This window comes from Pituophis catenifer, unplaced genomic scaffold (assembly GCF_029215685.1).
Source record: "Pituophis catenifer annectens isolate HBS135680 unplaced genomic scaffold, rPitCat1.0.hap2 SCAF_9, whole genome shotgun sequence".
In the NCBI taxonomy this organism is placed as follows: domain Eukaryota; kingdom Metazoa; phylum Chordata; class Lepidosauria; order Squamata; family Colubridae; genus Pituophis; species Pituophis catenifer.
This window is the reverse complement of record NW_027256889.1, coordinates 18173548-18190149: the sequence shown is the minus strand read 5'-3', so window position 1 is coordinate 18190149 and position 16602 is coordinate 18173548. Positions and strand designations below refer to the sequence as shown.

The 16602-nt window shown below is 42.8% G+C and overlaps 1 protein-coding gene across 1 annotated transcript in view; it reads left to right on the top strand.

Moving 5' to 3' along the window:
- Positions 1–2270: 2270 nt before the first annotated feature.
- The window catches only part of SELENON (selenoprotein N), a 35819-nt gene continuing 21487 nt past the window's right edge, over positions 2271–16602 (top strand). Inside the window, exons 1-2 of the mRNA XM_070949682.1 lie at positions 2271–2465; positions 13511–13628. Coding sequence (XP_070805783.1) covers positions 2271–2465; positions 13511–13628 — 313 coding nt within the window. The remainder of the gene's footprint in view (positions 2466–13510; positions 13629–16602) is intronic.

The window sequence follows — 16602 nt, the reverse complement described above, 5'->3', positions numbered from 1 at the left end:
TTATTACAGGTAGATTAGATAATGAGTAATAGAGGACTGAAATGTTCTAAGCTGTGAGGATGATAAGATCCTTTGAGATTTTTTTTTCTTTGCTGTTTGGTTCTTTAGATTCTGTTTCTGGTTATTTTGTTTTCTTATTTCTGAACGTCCTTTCATTTATTTATTTTTAATGTTATCATTACACAATTATACATTACCTCCACTGATACTTGAGTTTGATACTTTGATGCACCTACTGCTTGATATACTGTATTTTTGCAAAAGTATATTGTTTATATCTTTGTTCACAGACCTTTTTTAAAAAGTGTTTTTTTAACCTCTAAGCCCAATAGTAAAGAATAAAAAGGAAAGATAAAACAAAATGTTAAAAAAACAAGACAATTCTTTGTGGCGGCCCTTTTCATGCCTATTTCTCCAGAGAGCTGCCCAGACTCCAGTTCCCTTTTAGCCACCAAAGCACCCAAGATATCTTTGAGCTGGTCTGAACCTCAACCCATCCTACCCCACAGAGTTGTTGTAGGAAAATTTATGGAAGGAGATCAGAAGCGAATTACAGGTAGTCCAAAACTTACAACAGTTCATTTAGTGACCGTTTGAACTTACAATGGCGCTGAAAAAAGTGACTTACGATCGTACGACCGTTGCAGCATCGCCATGGAGACGCGTTCAAAATTCAGACACTTGACATCTCTGACTCATATTTACGACGGTTGCAATGTTCCGGGTCATGTGATGATCCCCTTTTGCAACCTTCTGTCAAGCAAAGTCAATGGGGAAGCCAGGTTCACTTAACAAGCATGTTACTAAGGTGACCAATCATCCTCCTTTAGGGAGGACCGTCCTTCTTTTGTAAGTTCTGTCCTCTCTCGAAAAGTGTCCTCCTACATGTTCTCCTTTTCAATATTTGAAGATTAATCTGTAAATCTCCGTATTTGATCGATGCCAATCCTATCCGTTGCATGTGATGCAACGTATTTGTATTTGACATGACGATTTGTCAAGGCTTGGTACAGTGCGACGAGATGCAATTATGAGACGCATGCGCTCCGCACAGAATTGTTTTGAGAGAGTGCGCCACACGCAAATGGCTTTGTTTACTTCTTACCAAAACACGACACACATGCACACGTGTCCTCCTTCTCATTGCAAAAAAAGTTGGTCACCTTACTGTTACTAATTGCAGCGATTCCCTTAACAAACATGGCAAGGAAGTTGTAAAACGCAGCACAACTCACTTAACAAATTTCTCATTAGCCTGTAAATTGAGGACTACCTTTACTACGCTGATCTAATTTTCATAATTCATAAGTTTATTTGTCAAGCATATATAAGTTTATTTGTCAAGCATATATAAGTTTATTTGTCAAGCATATATAAGATATATATATATATAGGCTGAGACTGATTCTGGGCTTTGTTATTTACTACTAATTAATTATTTGGATTAAATTATGATTTTATTGTACTTGTTTCTTAACTTGTGTTCGCCACCCTGAGTCCTTTGGGAGAATGGCGGCATATAAATACATTTAATAAATAAATAAATAAATAAATAAATAAATAAATAAATAAATAAATAAATAAATAAATAAATAAATAAATAAATAAATATATGCTTGACAAATAAAAAAAATCTGTTTTATATATAAGATAACAGATAAACATAATTTGAATACATGACTTTAACTCTACTGGTGCAACTCCATGTGGTTAACTCTACGTGATGCGTCTCTGAGAGCCAGGTTCAGGCGTTGTGCGACTAATGTCTAACAATGATTCACTTAACAACGGTGGCAAGAAAGGTCGTAAAACGGGGCAAAATGTTTACCTTAACAACCGAAATGTTGGGGCTCAGCTGTGGTCGACGACTACCTGTAGTACCTAAGGAAAAGGACCGAGTGGAGAGGGGGGCAGGGAGCCAGGAGACCTTGGGCAACTCCGAGCCGGCCTGGCGGGCCCCGAGGGGCGCTGGTGGGAAGACGCGAAGGAGGGACGAAGACCACGCAGGCCGCCTGGACCAGCGCAGGAAAGGCGGGAGGCGGGAGAGGGCAGCTGGAAGTTCCGCCGCCACGCCACGCCGCGCCGCCCGAGGCCGAAGCGGAGCCGCCTGTCGACTGAGGGGCCCCCGAGACGACGCCGCCGCCGCCGCCGCCGCCGCCGCTTTAACGGTCCGCGAACGAAGCGCGAGGCCGCCGGCGCCGCCGCCGCGCCGCATCCCGAGCGAGGCGGGACCCAGAGCCGGCTCTTCCCCGGCCAGGCCAGCGGCAGCCATGGCCCGCGGCGGTGAAGAGGAAGGCCGCCCGCCCGAACAGGCCGCCTCGCCTCCGGAGGCCTCCCAAGGCGTCGGTTCTGGGCGCCCGGCGCCTCCTCCTGCTCGGGTGCCGCGGCTGGGCCTGGCCCTGGCCTTCCTGGCGGCGCTGCTGGCGGCCAAATACTACCGGGACGCGGAGGCCGCCCGGCGGCAGGTAATGAGGAGTGAGACGGGGGGGAGGGGGAGGAGGGCGGTCGGGGCTTCGTGGGGGAGGGGATGCGGAGGGGTGGGGGGGGGTAATGAGTTGTGGGGGCAGCTATGGGGTCTCGGGACGTTGAAGGGGACTGAGGCTGAGAATGGTAATTAAATCACATCATCATGATTAAGTACCATGATATGGTATGTTTCATGTTGCATTTCATCCTATATTATATTTCACGTTATCTTATATTGAATATAATATGATATTATGTGTGTGTGTCTTGTCTCTGTGTGTGTGTGTATATATGTATCTGTGTATTTATATGTGTGTGTGTATATATATATATATATATATATATATATATATATATATATATATATATTATTATTATTATTTATTTATATATATATAAAGAAGAAGAACAAAAGCCCAGAATCGAGTGGATGTGACTCCACTGAGCTAGGGCTGTAGAAAGAAAAATCTTGGTTAGGTAGGAGAAACCTGGCTAAAAGAAAAACACACATAAAACCTACGGAAAGTAAGAAGAAAATATATATGTGTGCGTATATGTGTATATGTTTTCTCAGGTTTTCACGGGTGTTTGTATGTAGGTCTTTGGTTATTCGGGTCTTCTCCCACGTAAAATTGGAAGTGTCTTGGCGACGTTTCGACGAAGTCTCAGCTGCGATCTCACATTGCTCCTGGAAGCACGAAGCCGAGAACACCAGCCTGAAGATGACGAATGAGACTTCGTCGAAACGTCGCCAAGACACTTCCAATTTTATGTGGGAGAAGACCCGAATAACCAAAGACCTACATATATATATATATATATATATATGTTTTCTCAGGTTTTCGCGGGTGTTTGTATGTAGGTCTTTGGTTATTCGGGTCTTCTCCCACGTAAAATTGGAAGTGTCTTGGCGACGTTTCGACGAAGTCTCATTCGTCATCTTCAGGCTGGTGTTCTCGGCTTCGTGCTTCCAGGAGCAATGTGAGATCGCAGCTGTCTCTTCCTTTTAACTGCTAGTGGAGGTGTGAGCTGATTGGGTGGGAACTTGGCTGCCAACCTCTATATGGAATACTTTGAAACCCAAGCTCTAGAAAAATCCGATCACAAACCCAAACTCTGGCTCAGATATGTGGACGACACCTTCATAATCTGGCCACATGGGAAAGAAAAACTGGACAACTTCCTCACACACCTCAACAGCCTACACCCCAAAATACAGTTCACCATGGAAACAGAAGTGAACAACCAACTTCCCTTCCTGGATGTCTTAGTCTACAGAAAATCCAATGGCTCCCTAGGACACACTATATACCAGAAGAAAACACACACAAACCGCTATCTGCATGCACTCTCACACCACCACCCTGCCCAGATCAACTCTGTAGCCAAGACACTCATTTCCAGAACAAAACGCTTAGCTGACGAACAACACCTAAAAACCGAACTACACACCCTCACTAACGTACTCACATCCAATGGATTCCAAAGAAATAAGATCACCAACCTAATCCAAAAAGAAACCCCCACTAAAATCCAAGACAGAGAACAAGAAAACGGCAAAGCCCTCCTCCCATACATAAAAGGCACCACAGACAGAATAAGCAAAATCCTCCACAAACATAACATCAAGACAGCATTCTGCACAAACCGAAAAATATCCACCATCCTAAGGAACCCCAAAGACAAAATTGAGTTAGAAAATCAAGGAGTATATGAAATCCCATGCACCGCCTGCCCCACCACATACATCGGACAAACCAACAGACGAATAAGTGCACGCATAGAAGAACACAAGAACTCAGTCAGAAAAGAGGAACCAACTTCTTCCCTGGTCCAACACCTTAAAGCCACAGGACATGATATTGACTTTAAAAAGACCAGAACTATCGCCAAAACTGAACACTTTAACAACAGAATAATCAGAGAAGCCATTGAGATAGAAAAACGCCCACACAGCATGAACAAACGAGACGATACCTCCCGCCTACCAGCCATTTGGAAACCCGCCCTTATTGACAAACGAGTCCCTAACACGACGAATGACACCAGACCCACACTCACGAGTGCCACACCTGATGTCACCACCACACATCCACGCAGAAAGCAGACTCAAACCCACACTGATAATGAGCCACGACCAAGGACCAGAAGCCAGACCGCAGCTGCATCATTAGCCACTTTAAACCCCTCCAATCCATACATGAAGCAGACTGACACCCACCATGAAGAGCTCGCACGGCCACAAACACGAAGCCAAACAACAACAACGCAGCTCACCAGCTCAAATCCCCCTGCAACTCAGACTAAGCTGAGCACAACCAAGCCCCCACCCAAACAGAACACAACCCCAGCCAATCAGAGCACAGCCAAGCCCCTAACCAATCAGAACACACCTCCACCCAATCAGAACACAGCCAAGTTCCCACCCAATCAGCTCACACCTCCACTAGCAGTTAAAAGGAAGAGACAGCTGCGATCTCACATTGCTCCTGGAAGCACGAAGCCGAGAACACCAGCCTGAAGATGACGAATGAGACTTCGTCGAAACGTCGCCAAGACACTTCCAATTTTACGTGGGAGAAGACCCGAATAACCAAAGACCTACATATATATATATATATATATATGTTTTTCTTCTAGCCAGGTTTTCCCTACGTAGCCAAGGTTTTTTTTTTTTTTTTTTTTTTGTAGCTCCAGCTCAGTACAAAAAAAAAAAACAAAAAACCTTGGCTACGTAGGGAAAACCTGGCTAGAAGAAAAACACACATAAACCCTACGAAGAAGTAAGAAATATATATATATATATATATATATATATATATATATATATTTATTTACACATACACACACACACACACACACACACACACATATATACACATCATACATACATACATACGGGTTTTCTATCGAAGCAACCTGGTCTACCCAAATATGGGAAGGGGCATACTGCTTCCTTTCGCCTTTCAGCCCCAATCCAGGAGCCTTCAGGCAGTCGCTTTCACGACAAACTATTTTGTGTTAAATTTATATTTACTGACAAAGAAATAAAGGGAGACTAGTATAGATCTATTTTAAGCTATTTAGTTCTCATCAGCTAGCCATATCCTTACTTGGATTCGAACTTGGACTGCCTGCATGTTAGTTATTTCTTTATCAGCAAAATATAAATTTGGTATAAAATGGTTTGTTGTGAATGCGACTGCTTGAGGGCTCCTGGATTGGAGCTGAAAGGCGAAAGGGATGCAGTATGCTCCTTCCCACATGTTGGGGTAGACCAGGTGTCTTGATAGAAAAACACTTTATATATATATATATATATAGAGAGAGAGAGAGAGACAGAGACAGAGACAGAGACAGAGACAGACAGAGAGTGATTATAATGAATATAATCATAATTAAGTATTAAGTCATGATAAAGTACTGTAACCCCAAGGAGTGCAAGGAGCCTGCAGTCTACCAGGGCTTCTTCACAAGATACTCATAAGGCCTTTTGAGGTCATTGGGGTTTATTCTGGAGACAGTGGGGAGTAAAGATAGGGTCCTTCCCATGGTGCTTTTGACTCCCAGTTTAGAAGGGGGTTCAGAAGGGGCTTGATCACATTCTGTCATTAACCTGGCTTAACTAACCGGTGTTTTGGATGTGCAAAATGCAATCCTGAACCATCATGAAATGGCAAAAGGGCCTCAGCCTCACACACACAACCTCCTTGTAAGGTAAAAACTGTCAGATGTAAAGTGCATCTGCTAGTTGTTTACCTGATAGTTGTGTATCTTGTATGGATTAGCTAGGATTGTGTGTACCTGTGTCCTGTTGCATTGGATAACATCTATTTTATTTATGTATTTACATACATACAATATATGCATTCTCTGTCTGTCTGTCTGTCTCTCTCTCTCTCTCTCTCTCTCACACACACACACACACACACACACACACAACACACAAGGCAGTGAACATACCTCATACTCCTGCCTCCTATTTTCCCCACAACCGCAACTCTTGTGTGATGGGTTAAGCTGAACCAGAGAGAATGATCCAAAGTCATCCATGCAGGTTTCATGCCTAAAGTGGGACTAGAACTCTGTGGTTGTTTGGACTGGACACCCAACCATGGCACATCTCCTAAGAATCTCCTAAGGAGTTTGAAAGGTATTTCTCCCAACTAAAGAGCTGTATAAAAATTGGGCAACAGCTTGTATTGTTTGGGGAAAATAAGCCCCATAAAATTCAGAAGTGTTTTTATTAGAAATAATTGTACATGTGATGTGAATGTTGATGTTTGGAAGAGTGTTTGTTCTTGGAGTGCTGGAAGTTGTTGAAAGCGCTCTCATCTTTTTATTACTAGGGTAATAAAAGCTGAGATGCCCAGGGTTATGTACATAAGGCAGGCAGCCATCCTCAGCAGCATTAATAGAATGGTTTTCATTGGGTATCTGCTGTTCCAGGTGCCATAAAGCTGATGGGGGAGTGGGGCATTTGAGGACAGACAAAAGAATGCACTTCTAAATACATACAACTGATTGGATTGAGTCATGCACAATTTTATGACCATTTTCGCCATCGTCATTAAAAGAATCCATGAAGTTAAGAGAATCACGTGGTCTTTCAGCAAATCTAGCTTCCCTCATTGACTTGCATGTCAGAAACCAGCTGGGAAGGTCACAAATCGGAATCTTGTGTGCCCAGGATGCTACAACCATTGTAAATGCATGCCGGTTGGGGCCAAGTGCCCGGATTTTGATCATGTGACCACAAGGATGCTGCAACATCCCTAAGTGCCAGGAGCCATTGCGTGTCACTTTTTTCAATGCCGTTTTAACTTGGAACAGTTGCTAAACAAATGATTGTAAGTCGAGGATTACCTTTAGATACAGACGGATGCAGATCGTTAAGACCGGATAGAAATAATCTTTTTATTTTGCTTTGTTTTGTTTCCCTAAGATTTTGTGCCTTCAGATTCCAGGTTTTGACGCTTGCCATTTTGCAGGTAGTGCGAATACCCTGGGGGAAAGGAACGTATTTGGGAAATCAACACCCCAACTTGCAGAACATTATTATACTTGTAGGCATTTTAATGGCATTGCTCAGTCAAACGGATAACTGGTTGTACCTCACTGCATTTCAAACAGCCTTGGGCTGGTGCCACTAAAATAATGTCCTAGCCTTAAGTGCTTAGTGATGTCAGAGTTTTTGTAGCTCCTGAGCTTTCATCTCTTCCCAGTCCTAGCTTGGGATCCGTTCCCAACCCAGTTCTACTTTTCAATCAGCCCTGCAAGGCACTTAAGTGCTTTCCTGATCATAATTGACAACAACAGCAGCTTTCAGGCAGCATTAGCATCCTTTTAGGCTGGCAGATAGCAGATGGAAAATAAATGCTCTTCAGAGCTGTGGGAATTTTAATGGGGTGGCAAGCAGCATGGAAACCTAGCAGAGGGAAGAGACCATATTACTCTAGGGAGATGTGGGGGGCGGTCTGCCTGCACTCCATAACAGATGACATAGAAAATTTTAAACTCGTCCCCTCCAACCTCACTTGAGACTGCTTGTTCATAGACCAGCATTTCTCAACTTTAAGACTTATGGGCTTCAACTCCCAGATTTCCACAGGAGAATTCTGGGAATTGAAGTCCACATATTTTAAAGGGACATGTCTTGAAGGGATGAGGAACATGTGTCCTTTTAGACAGGGCCGGATTTTCCTATAGGCTAACTAGGCTTCAGCCTAGGGCCTCAAGTTCAAGAGGGGCCTACATTCAAATTGTTAGCAAAATTAAAATTACACTTTCACTATAGGTGAAAGGGCCTCGTAAGTGGAATAGCCTAGGGCCTCTTTTCATCTAAATCCGGCCCTGCTTTTAGATACTGTTGGACTCCAACATCCAATATCCTCTCCTAAAATTCAAAAAACTAGAGTTTCCATACTTCTAATCTTAATGACTTACTTATGTTTCCCATACTTTCTTATATCTCCAAAACATTGCCTGAGTTAATCATATATTTTTGGGGGCCAGCCTGGCGGTAATGAGCTGAGTTAGAAGGAATGTGGAGCTGTGGACTCAACCCATCCGGGAGCATTTGCCTTAAGTGACTCATAGAAATTAATGGGAACTAGTGGGATAATTTAGCTATGGTTTTTTTTTAATAACAGCTGCTACATCTCAGCCATGAGATAGAATATGTGTGGGGGCCAAACATCTCGCTGCATACTATGTAGCTTCCTATATGGAGGTTTTGCAATCATTTTGGGAGGCTAATTATGGGTCAGTGGTTAGAGTACAGGTAGTCCTCGACTTACGACCACCATTGAGTCCAAGATTTCTGTTGTTAAATGAGACATTTGTTAAGTGAATTTTGCCCCATTTTACGACCTTTCTTGCCACAGTTGTTAAGTGAATCACTCCATATGTTAAGTTGGTAACATGGTTGTTTAAGTGAATCTGGCTTCTCCGTTGATTTTGCTTGTCAAAAGATTGCAAAAAGTGATCACGTGATCTTGGGTAACCGCAATGGTCATAAGTTTGAACCAGTTGCCACGCATCATGGGGAGGCTGCAAAGGTCGTAAGATGGTCATAAATCACTTTTTTCAGCGCCGTTGCAAGTTTGAGCAGTCACTAAATGAACTGTTGTAAATCGAGGACTACCTATACATGGTTTGCATATAGACCAGGAGTGTCAAACTCAAGGCCCCTGGAGCCGGAGTCAGCCGCGGGGTGCTTAGATCTGGCCCACGGAGCTGCCCTAGAAACAGCAAAGGACCGGCCCACGGTGCCTCTGCCAGTGAAAATGGAGTTCAAGGGGGCTGCATACGGCTCCCTCGAGCTCCATTTTTACTGTCGAAGGGCGGCCATCACAGCTAAAAAGGGAGGTCTGGAGCCCCTTTTTGCTGGCAAAGCATTTGTATCGCCACTGACGCCCCCGACACAAGTGACATCAAGCTGGCCACGCCCACCCTGGCCCCCAAGCTCAAACACAACCCTGATGCGGCCCTCAGTGAAATCGAGTTTGACACCCCAGATATAGACAGTTGTAGGTTTGATTTCAGCCGTACCAAAACAAGCTGAAACCCTTCCCCGCACATCCCGTTTTTGCAAAACACAGGCCCGTTTTTGGCCTCCCAAACCTCCCACACGTCACGTTTTTGCCCTCCCCAGCCCCCAGGAGCACTCTGCAGGCCTCCCAAACCCTCTGTGCATCCCACGTTTGTGAAAAACGGGCCCATTTTTTGCAAAAACAGGACACGCAGAGGGTTTGAGAGGCCTGCAGAGTGCTCCTTGGGGCCGGGGAGTGCAAAAACCGGACGCGTGGAGGCCAAAAACTTTTTTTTTTCTTGTTTTCCTCTTCGAAATCTTGCTGCGTCTTATACTCCGGTGCATCTTATAGTCCGAAAAATAAAGCATACTGTAGCCACCATACTGCAGAAAAAACAGTGAGCTAGGAGTTGCAACTTGTTATAATGCAGATTCCTCCTCTCTTGTGTGGTAGCCAGTTTATTCTTACTTTGTGTCAAAACAATTCACCAGAAATAAAGTGACAGTGGGATAAATATATATATTTTATATATATATATATATAAATTTATATATATTTTAATTGTTTTTTAATATTTGTATTTTATGTTTTTTAATTCTGGCTGTACACCACCCTGAGTCCTCAGGGAGAAGGGCGGTATATAAATTTAAAATAAAATAAAATAAAATAAAATAAAATAAAATAAAATAAAATAAAATAAAATAAAATAAAATAAATAAATAAATAAATAAATAAATAAATAAATAAATAAATAAATAAATAAATAAAATATAAGGAGAATGTCTTGTCTCATATCACACAGATTGATAATAGATGTTTGTATAACTTCAGCAGTCTATTTGCAGTTAATTGCAGAGATTTTTAAAAAATTCAAATCATCTATATTTATTTGTAAGACAAATAACTTTTAGGATAGAAAATCTTCTCAAAACGGATTATGAAGGAAAATGTGATATTCCCCACTACCCTGTCAGAGCGGAAGAAGCTTCTGGATGAGAACGCTGCAACCGTCATAAATATGAGTCAGCCGTCAAGCCTCTGGATGTAAATCACATGACCATGGGGAATGCTGCAATGGTCATAAGTGTGAAAAATGGCCATAGGTCACTATTTTCAGTGCCACTGACAAAACAGTGGCTGGGGAAGTTAGCGTCTTGTTCGCTTTTAAGTTCAATTCCAAACGCAGTTATGACGCAAAGTTCTCTTCAGTTAAGTGCATTTGTGAGGTAAATTCAATAACAATCCGATCTTTTTTATGCCTGCTATTCTAGCAAACAGCAGGGAGGTAATTATCTTTTTAGGGATGCGGTGGCTCAGTGGCTAAGACGCTGAGCTTGTCGATCGAAAGGTCGGCAGTTCAGCGGTTCAAATCCCTAGTGCCGTGTAACGGGGTGAGTTCCCGTGACTTGTCCCAGCTTCTGCCAACCTAGCAGTTCGAAAGCCCGTAAAAAATGCAAGTAGAAAAATAGGGACCACTTTGGTAGGAAAGTAACAGTGCTCAGTGCGCCTTCACCGTTTAGTCATGCCGGCCACATGACCATGGAGACGTCTTCTGACTGCTGGCTCTTCAGCTTTGAAACGGAGATGAGCACCACCCCCAGAGTCGGGAACAACTAGCACATATGTGCGAGGGGAACCTTTACCTTTAATTATTTTTTGATTTCATCGTGTAAAGTTGGCTTGCCTTCTATAACAAATCAGCCTATTTCTGATTGGCCTTTGCTTCTAGACTAAAACAGGTGCCTTGCAATCATGAACCTCCACTTTGGAGAATTATGTTCTGAAAAGTTTGTATCAGAAGGCTTTGCCTCAGAAGAGTGAAAATGAAAGAGGAAATTGGTTCTTTCTTCTCTTCACTTTTTCCTAACATAATTCACTCCTGTGATGTTAGTCTTGCTGGGTGAAGATTTTGTTTTCTGTGCCAGAAAGGGAAAAAAAAATTTCCTCTTTGAGGGAGATGATTGGATTCTAAATTTGATAAATACACAAAAAAAATCAAAGATGATGCATGCATTTTTTCATAAACATAGCTAACACCTTTCTCATGAATGGTGCGGTGGCCTAGAGGTGGAGTTTTCGTCTCACAATCAGGAGGCTGTGAGTTCAGTCCTAGGTAGAGGCAAATATTCCTCTCTTTCTGGGCACAATGAGAATATATCTGCTGAATATAACTCTGCATTGGTGACAGGAAGGGCATCCGGCCAGTAAACTTCAGCTCCATTCAGTTGCCCAGATTCCGCCCCGCAAAGGATTATGGGGTCATTAAAAGGAGATGATGATGATGATGATGATGATGATGATGATGATGATGATAGCTAATACTTTCCTCAAACTAGTGTTCCTTGGGTGTATTGGACCAACAAACCTAATACTCAGAGATGAAGTCTAACACAACTGGAGGGTTGTTAGTACTGTAGAGGAAGGCTGGCTTATAAATAAGGGTTTTTAAAAATTAATTAAAATGGCAGATGTCAGATTTAGCTGTGCTGTATCCATGCCATTTTCTTGACACTATTATAGAAGTGGTTTGGAATTTCTTTTTTGGTCTAGTTTACAGCTACAGTTATGAAGAAGCATATAGTAGTCCTCAATTTATGACTGGTCCCTTAGTGACGATTTGAAGTTCTGACAGACTTACCTGAGCACAGTTTTTATGGCCCAGTTCTGAAGGTTTGATAGTCCTCCACCTTGCAATCATGTGATTGGACTTTGGTGCTCAGCATCGAGGTGTTGTGGCATGTCAGCGGCCTGTGCAGCTAGTAGCTGATTCAGACAGCGAGGAGGCTGGTGTGGTGATGCGCCAGCAGCCTGTGCAGCTGGCACTCAAGTCAGACAATGAGGAGGCTGGAGAAGATGTGGTGCCAGAGGCGGGGATTCAGCCAGGGCCTTCAGAACCTCCAGAAGCTCCCATAAGTGAAGAGGAAGAAGAGGAGAAGCCTCTTCTTGATGCACAAGCACACAGAGCTGCCAGAAGGCAGGAGTGGCTCCTCAGGAGGAGGTCTCCTTCGAGAGTAAGGCTTGGGGCTAATTGGCCACTCCCCTAGCCTATTTAAGGAAGGATGTCAACTGAGGCAATTTGTAGGAAACAACTTCGTTCATATTCCTTTGCGTCTTGATTCCAGAAACGTCTGATCGGCTCTTGCTCCTTGTCTGTTTTCCTGCAAATTGCTTCTGGGCATTCTGCCAACCACAGTAAGATTACGGTTATCTGTTTCAGAATTGAGTTATTATTCTTTTGATTCTTTTCAGCTGTTAATGAAGTTAAATTAACAGCCCTTGTTCAGAAAAGACTGATTTAAACTGTACTTGTGTTCGAACAACTACTAAGAAAAACTCATTAGTAGTCCTTAATTAATAAACTAAGGTTTGTACGGACTTTGTGTGTGCTGCGTTCTTTGGGGTCCATAGCTGGGGCAGAACACCAGGCTGCTTACTTTGTCCCATCATGTGACCATGATTTATGATAGTTTTTGCCAGAAACCAGCATTTACTTTTGGTTTTCAGCAAAATCCACACCAAACCATGGATTCATTTAATGACCACAGCATTCACTTACCAACCTTCATTAAAAAAAGATAAAATCATGCGCTTTTATCAGCCACCATGCAATGACACCTAATCAAGGTACCATAGCTACAATAGTCATGATTTATGACCATGATGGGCAGGCTCTATTATGATCATAAATTGAGGACTACCTATACTTACTTTCTTCTAGCATGTCTACTGCTTCCGTCAAAATTAAATCCTTTGCTTCCTGGAGTTTCTTCAACATTATAATACCGAGTTGGAAAAATCATTTTCCAGCTGTTCTGCATTATACCTGTTTTGATGAAATGATCTATCTGCTCATTTCATTTACCTGAAAGAGGAGCTTCCGACCTGCATATCTTACCTGCCCAGGTGCATATCCTTGTAACTAGCTTGGGTGACAAGACAGATGATTAATTTGAATTTCTTTATTTCATGAACGTATGACTTAAACTAAGAATCCCTTTCCTTCCACTTAGGAAACAGCCCTGAAATCTCTGGGAAATGAGGGACTTTTCCTCTTCTCTTCCCTGGATACTAACAATGATTTGTTCATCAGTCCTGAGGAATTCAAGCCAATTGCAGAGAAACTGACTGGTAAGTGTTCTAAGAATTCGAGAGCACAAATAACTGCTAAATATCGTTGATGTGCAAAAATGTGTCTACCATTTTTTTTCCTTATGGCTTAATACTGTGAATTGTACTCCTTTAGTTATGAAGTGGCTAAGCAGTGTGTGTATACCGTGTTTCCCCGAAAATAAGACCCTGTCTTTTTTTTTTTTTTGAACCCTGAAATAAGCGCTTGGTCTTATTGCCATGCGCTCAAAAGCCCGATTGGGCTTATTATCGGGGGATGTCTTATTTTGGGGAAAACAGGGTATGTAGAAATGACTTGTTTTTAATTGTTAAAATGATCTCATGTTCTATATAACTTCCCTGATTTCCCGTACAGCACTTCCTTTAATTCACAAGGACTGACACCAGAATGGAATTTCTCCCACTGATTTTGTTTTGTTCAGCAGTGTTACTGTCACTAGTAAGGAAAGATCCTACCCTTTAAAAAAAAAAATCAGATTTGTGAAAACATGGGATGGGTCGTGGATGCTTTCTCAAAATGGCTTCCGTGAGGGAACGGTTGCAATAATGTAAACAAAACCCACATTGGTCTGGTATGTTTTTTGCTATCTCTTTTTTTCTTCTTTTCCTTTCATTTCTTGGCAAATAGCCACATCTAAATGGTAATATTTTGTTTTGTTCTGCCATGATTACAAGCTTTGGAGTGAAGAGTTCTCAGGTGTTTGGATGCTGTTTATAGGTATTCAGGTGGTGGAAGCAGCCTAATGCAAGAGATTGATGGCCGCTTGAAACCAGCTTTAGTAGCTGTATGATAACAGTTCTCTTTTCTTCTGCAACAGGCCTACCATAAAGTAGCTACTACAGCTGGTTTAGATATCGGGAGCTGTGTGGTGGCCCATAAAAAGTTCATGGTTTTTTTCAGGGACTGTAAATTCTGACTTGAATTTCAGTTGTATGAATTGCCTGCCCTTTGCTGGCTTTGGCGGGGAAGGTATCCCTTGTAAATCCATCATGCATAGATGCCAGCCCTACAGTATATGTATGTACATTGTGTGTGTGTCTGAGAGAGGGAGAGAGACAGAAGTGCCCACAGCTTCTTCCTCAGCTCAGTTTGATTTTTGAAGGGCAAGGGCGATGGGTTCTCCGGGTTTTTTTGGAAAGGCTTATGTGTCAGATGCTGTTCTCATCAAGGACAATTTTTGTGGCATGTAAAGCTGCTGTTCCCATTGTTGTAAGTGCTGGTTTTGGCTAGGGCTTAAAAGGGATTCAGCACAGCTGAAGGCAAGAGGGCTCTGCTGTCAGGTGACCAAAGAGCTGTTCATGGTGAGGTGTCAATGGACTGTTTTGAACTCAAAAATCTCTTTGCGTGCAGTATCACAATGTCAAGATTTCTATCTACTGGTTACTTAGGACTGTCTTGACGATGTGTTTGCTTGGGAAATGGATCTGGTTGCTTTTACAGATAGTGCTCAATTTACATCCCCAATTGAGACCAGGATTTCAGTTGCTAAACAAGGCAGTTGTTAAGTGAGTCACACCTAATTTTATGACCTATTTGCCATCGTTAAGTGAATTGCATAGTTGTTAAGCAAATCCAGCTTTCCATTGATTTTGCTTGTGGGAAACCAGCAGGGGAGTGTTGTGGTCCGCCAGCAACCTGCTGAGGAAGAATATGGGACAGTCCTGGAGTCAGGGGAAGGCCCGGATGAAGGCTCTGCGTCGGAGGCAGAGATGGGGCCAGGGCCATCTGGGAGCGATGTACGGACTCCGGAGCCTCCAGAGGCTGACAGCAGAGAGGCAGAGGAACAGGAGGAGCCTGTTCCTAGTGCACACATGCGAAGAGCTGCCAGAAGGCAAGAGCAGCTAAAGCAAAAAGGACGACTCAGGAGTAAGGCCAGAAGATGATTGGCCCCTCCCATAAGGCTTAAAAGACCAGCAACAAGCCGTTGGGTTCTTTGTAGAAAAGCAACGTTGATTCCAGTGTTTCTTGTCAGCGTCTCTTGAACTTTGTGGGGTTTTTGCCAAGAAAAGCCTTTGACAGGTTGCCAGAGACAACAAAGTTTGGTGATAAGGCCAATGGACTGGTTATTAAGAATTTTGTTTTGGATTTGAATTAAGTCTCAGCTGTTTTAATAGAATAGGTTTGTTGAGGACTAAATTGTGTTTGGTAATCACTACTTGGGCCTTGGACACAACAGGGAAGTATACAAATGATCACATGACCCTGGGAAGCTAAAACCATCATAAATGAATGCCATTTGCCAAATTTTGCTTAAATTTTGATCACGTGGCCACAGGGAAGCTGTAAGTGTGAGGACCAGTCGTAAGTCTTCAAACTGTCGCTAAATGAATAAGTAAGTCAAGGACTACCTGTAGAGGAAGGAAGGATTAATTTGGCCCATGCATATCTATAAGGAGATCAAACTAAGTGGGAAACTAGAAAGGTTCTGTCAATTTTTCAGCTATTTTCTTCTTAGAAATCTTGTACTGTTGAACTACGCCAAGGATAAAAGCCTCGGTGACAGTATAGCATAGTGTTCACCAGCTTCTGTAGTTTCAGAGTCAAAACCTTACCAGGTTCTCCCTGGTCATGGAATATCCTCCTCCTCATTTTGGCTGGATTCAGACACACTGCGCAATGGTGGCTTGTTTTAGTAATAACTTGCTAAACAAAGTATAGTGGCTTGTTTCACGTATGTTGTATGCCATACATCGGGTGTGCCCTACCTGAGATCGTCTCCTTCCCCCAAACCTTTGGGTGTGAACTCCAGAAGTTTCTGTAGAGATTGCCGAAGAGTGCTGATTTATCAGTGTTTCATTAATTGATTTCATTTTAATTTTACATTCAGACAGTTAAATTTTGGGGCTAATTTTTGTGCACGCACCACCTCTTTTGCATACTTTGGGGAGGAAGGGTCCCCAGGGAACCACTCCAGGACCATGTACAGGTCTCTGTCCAAAAAAAAGCTTGGGCAGCCCTGCAGTAAACCTGATT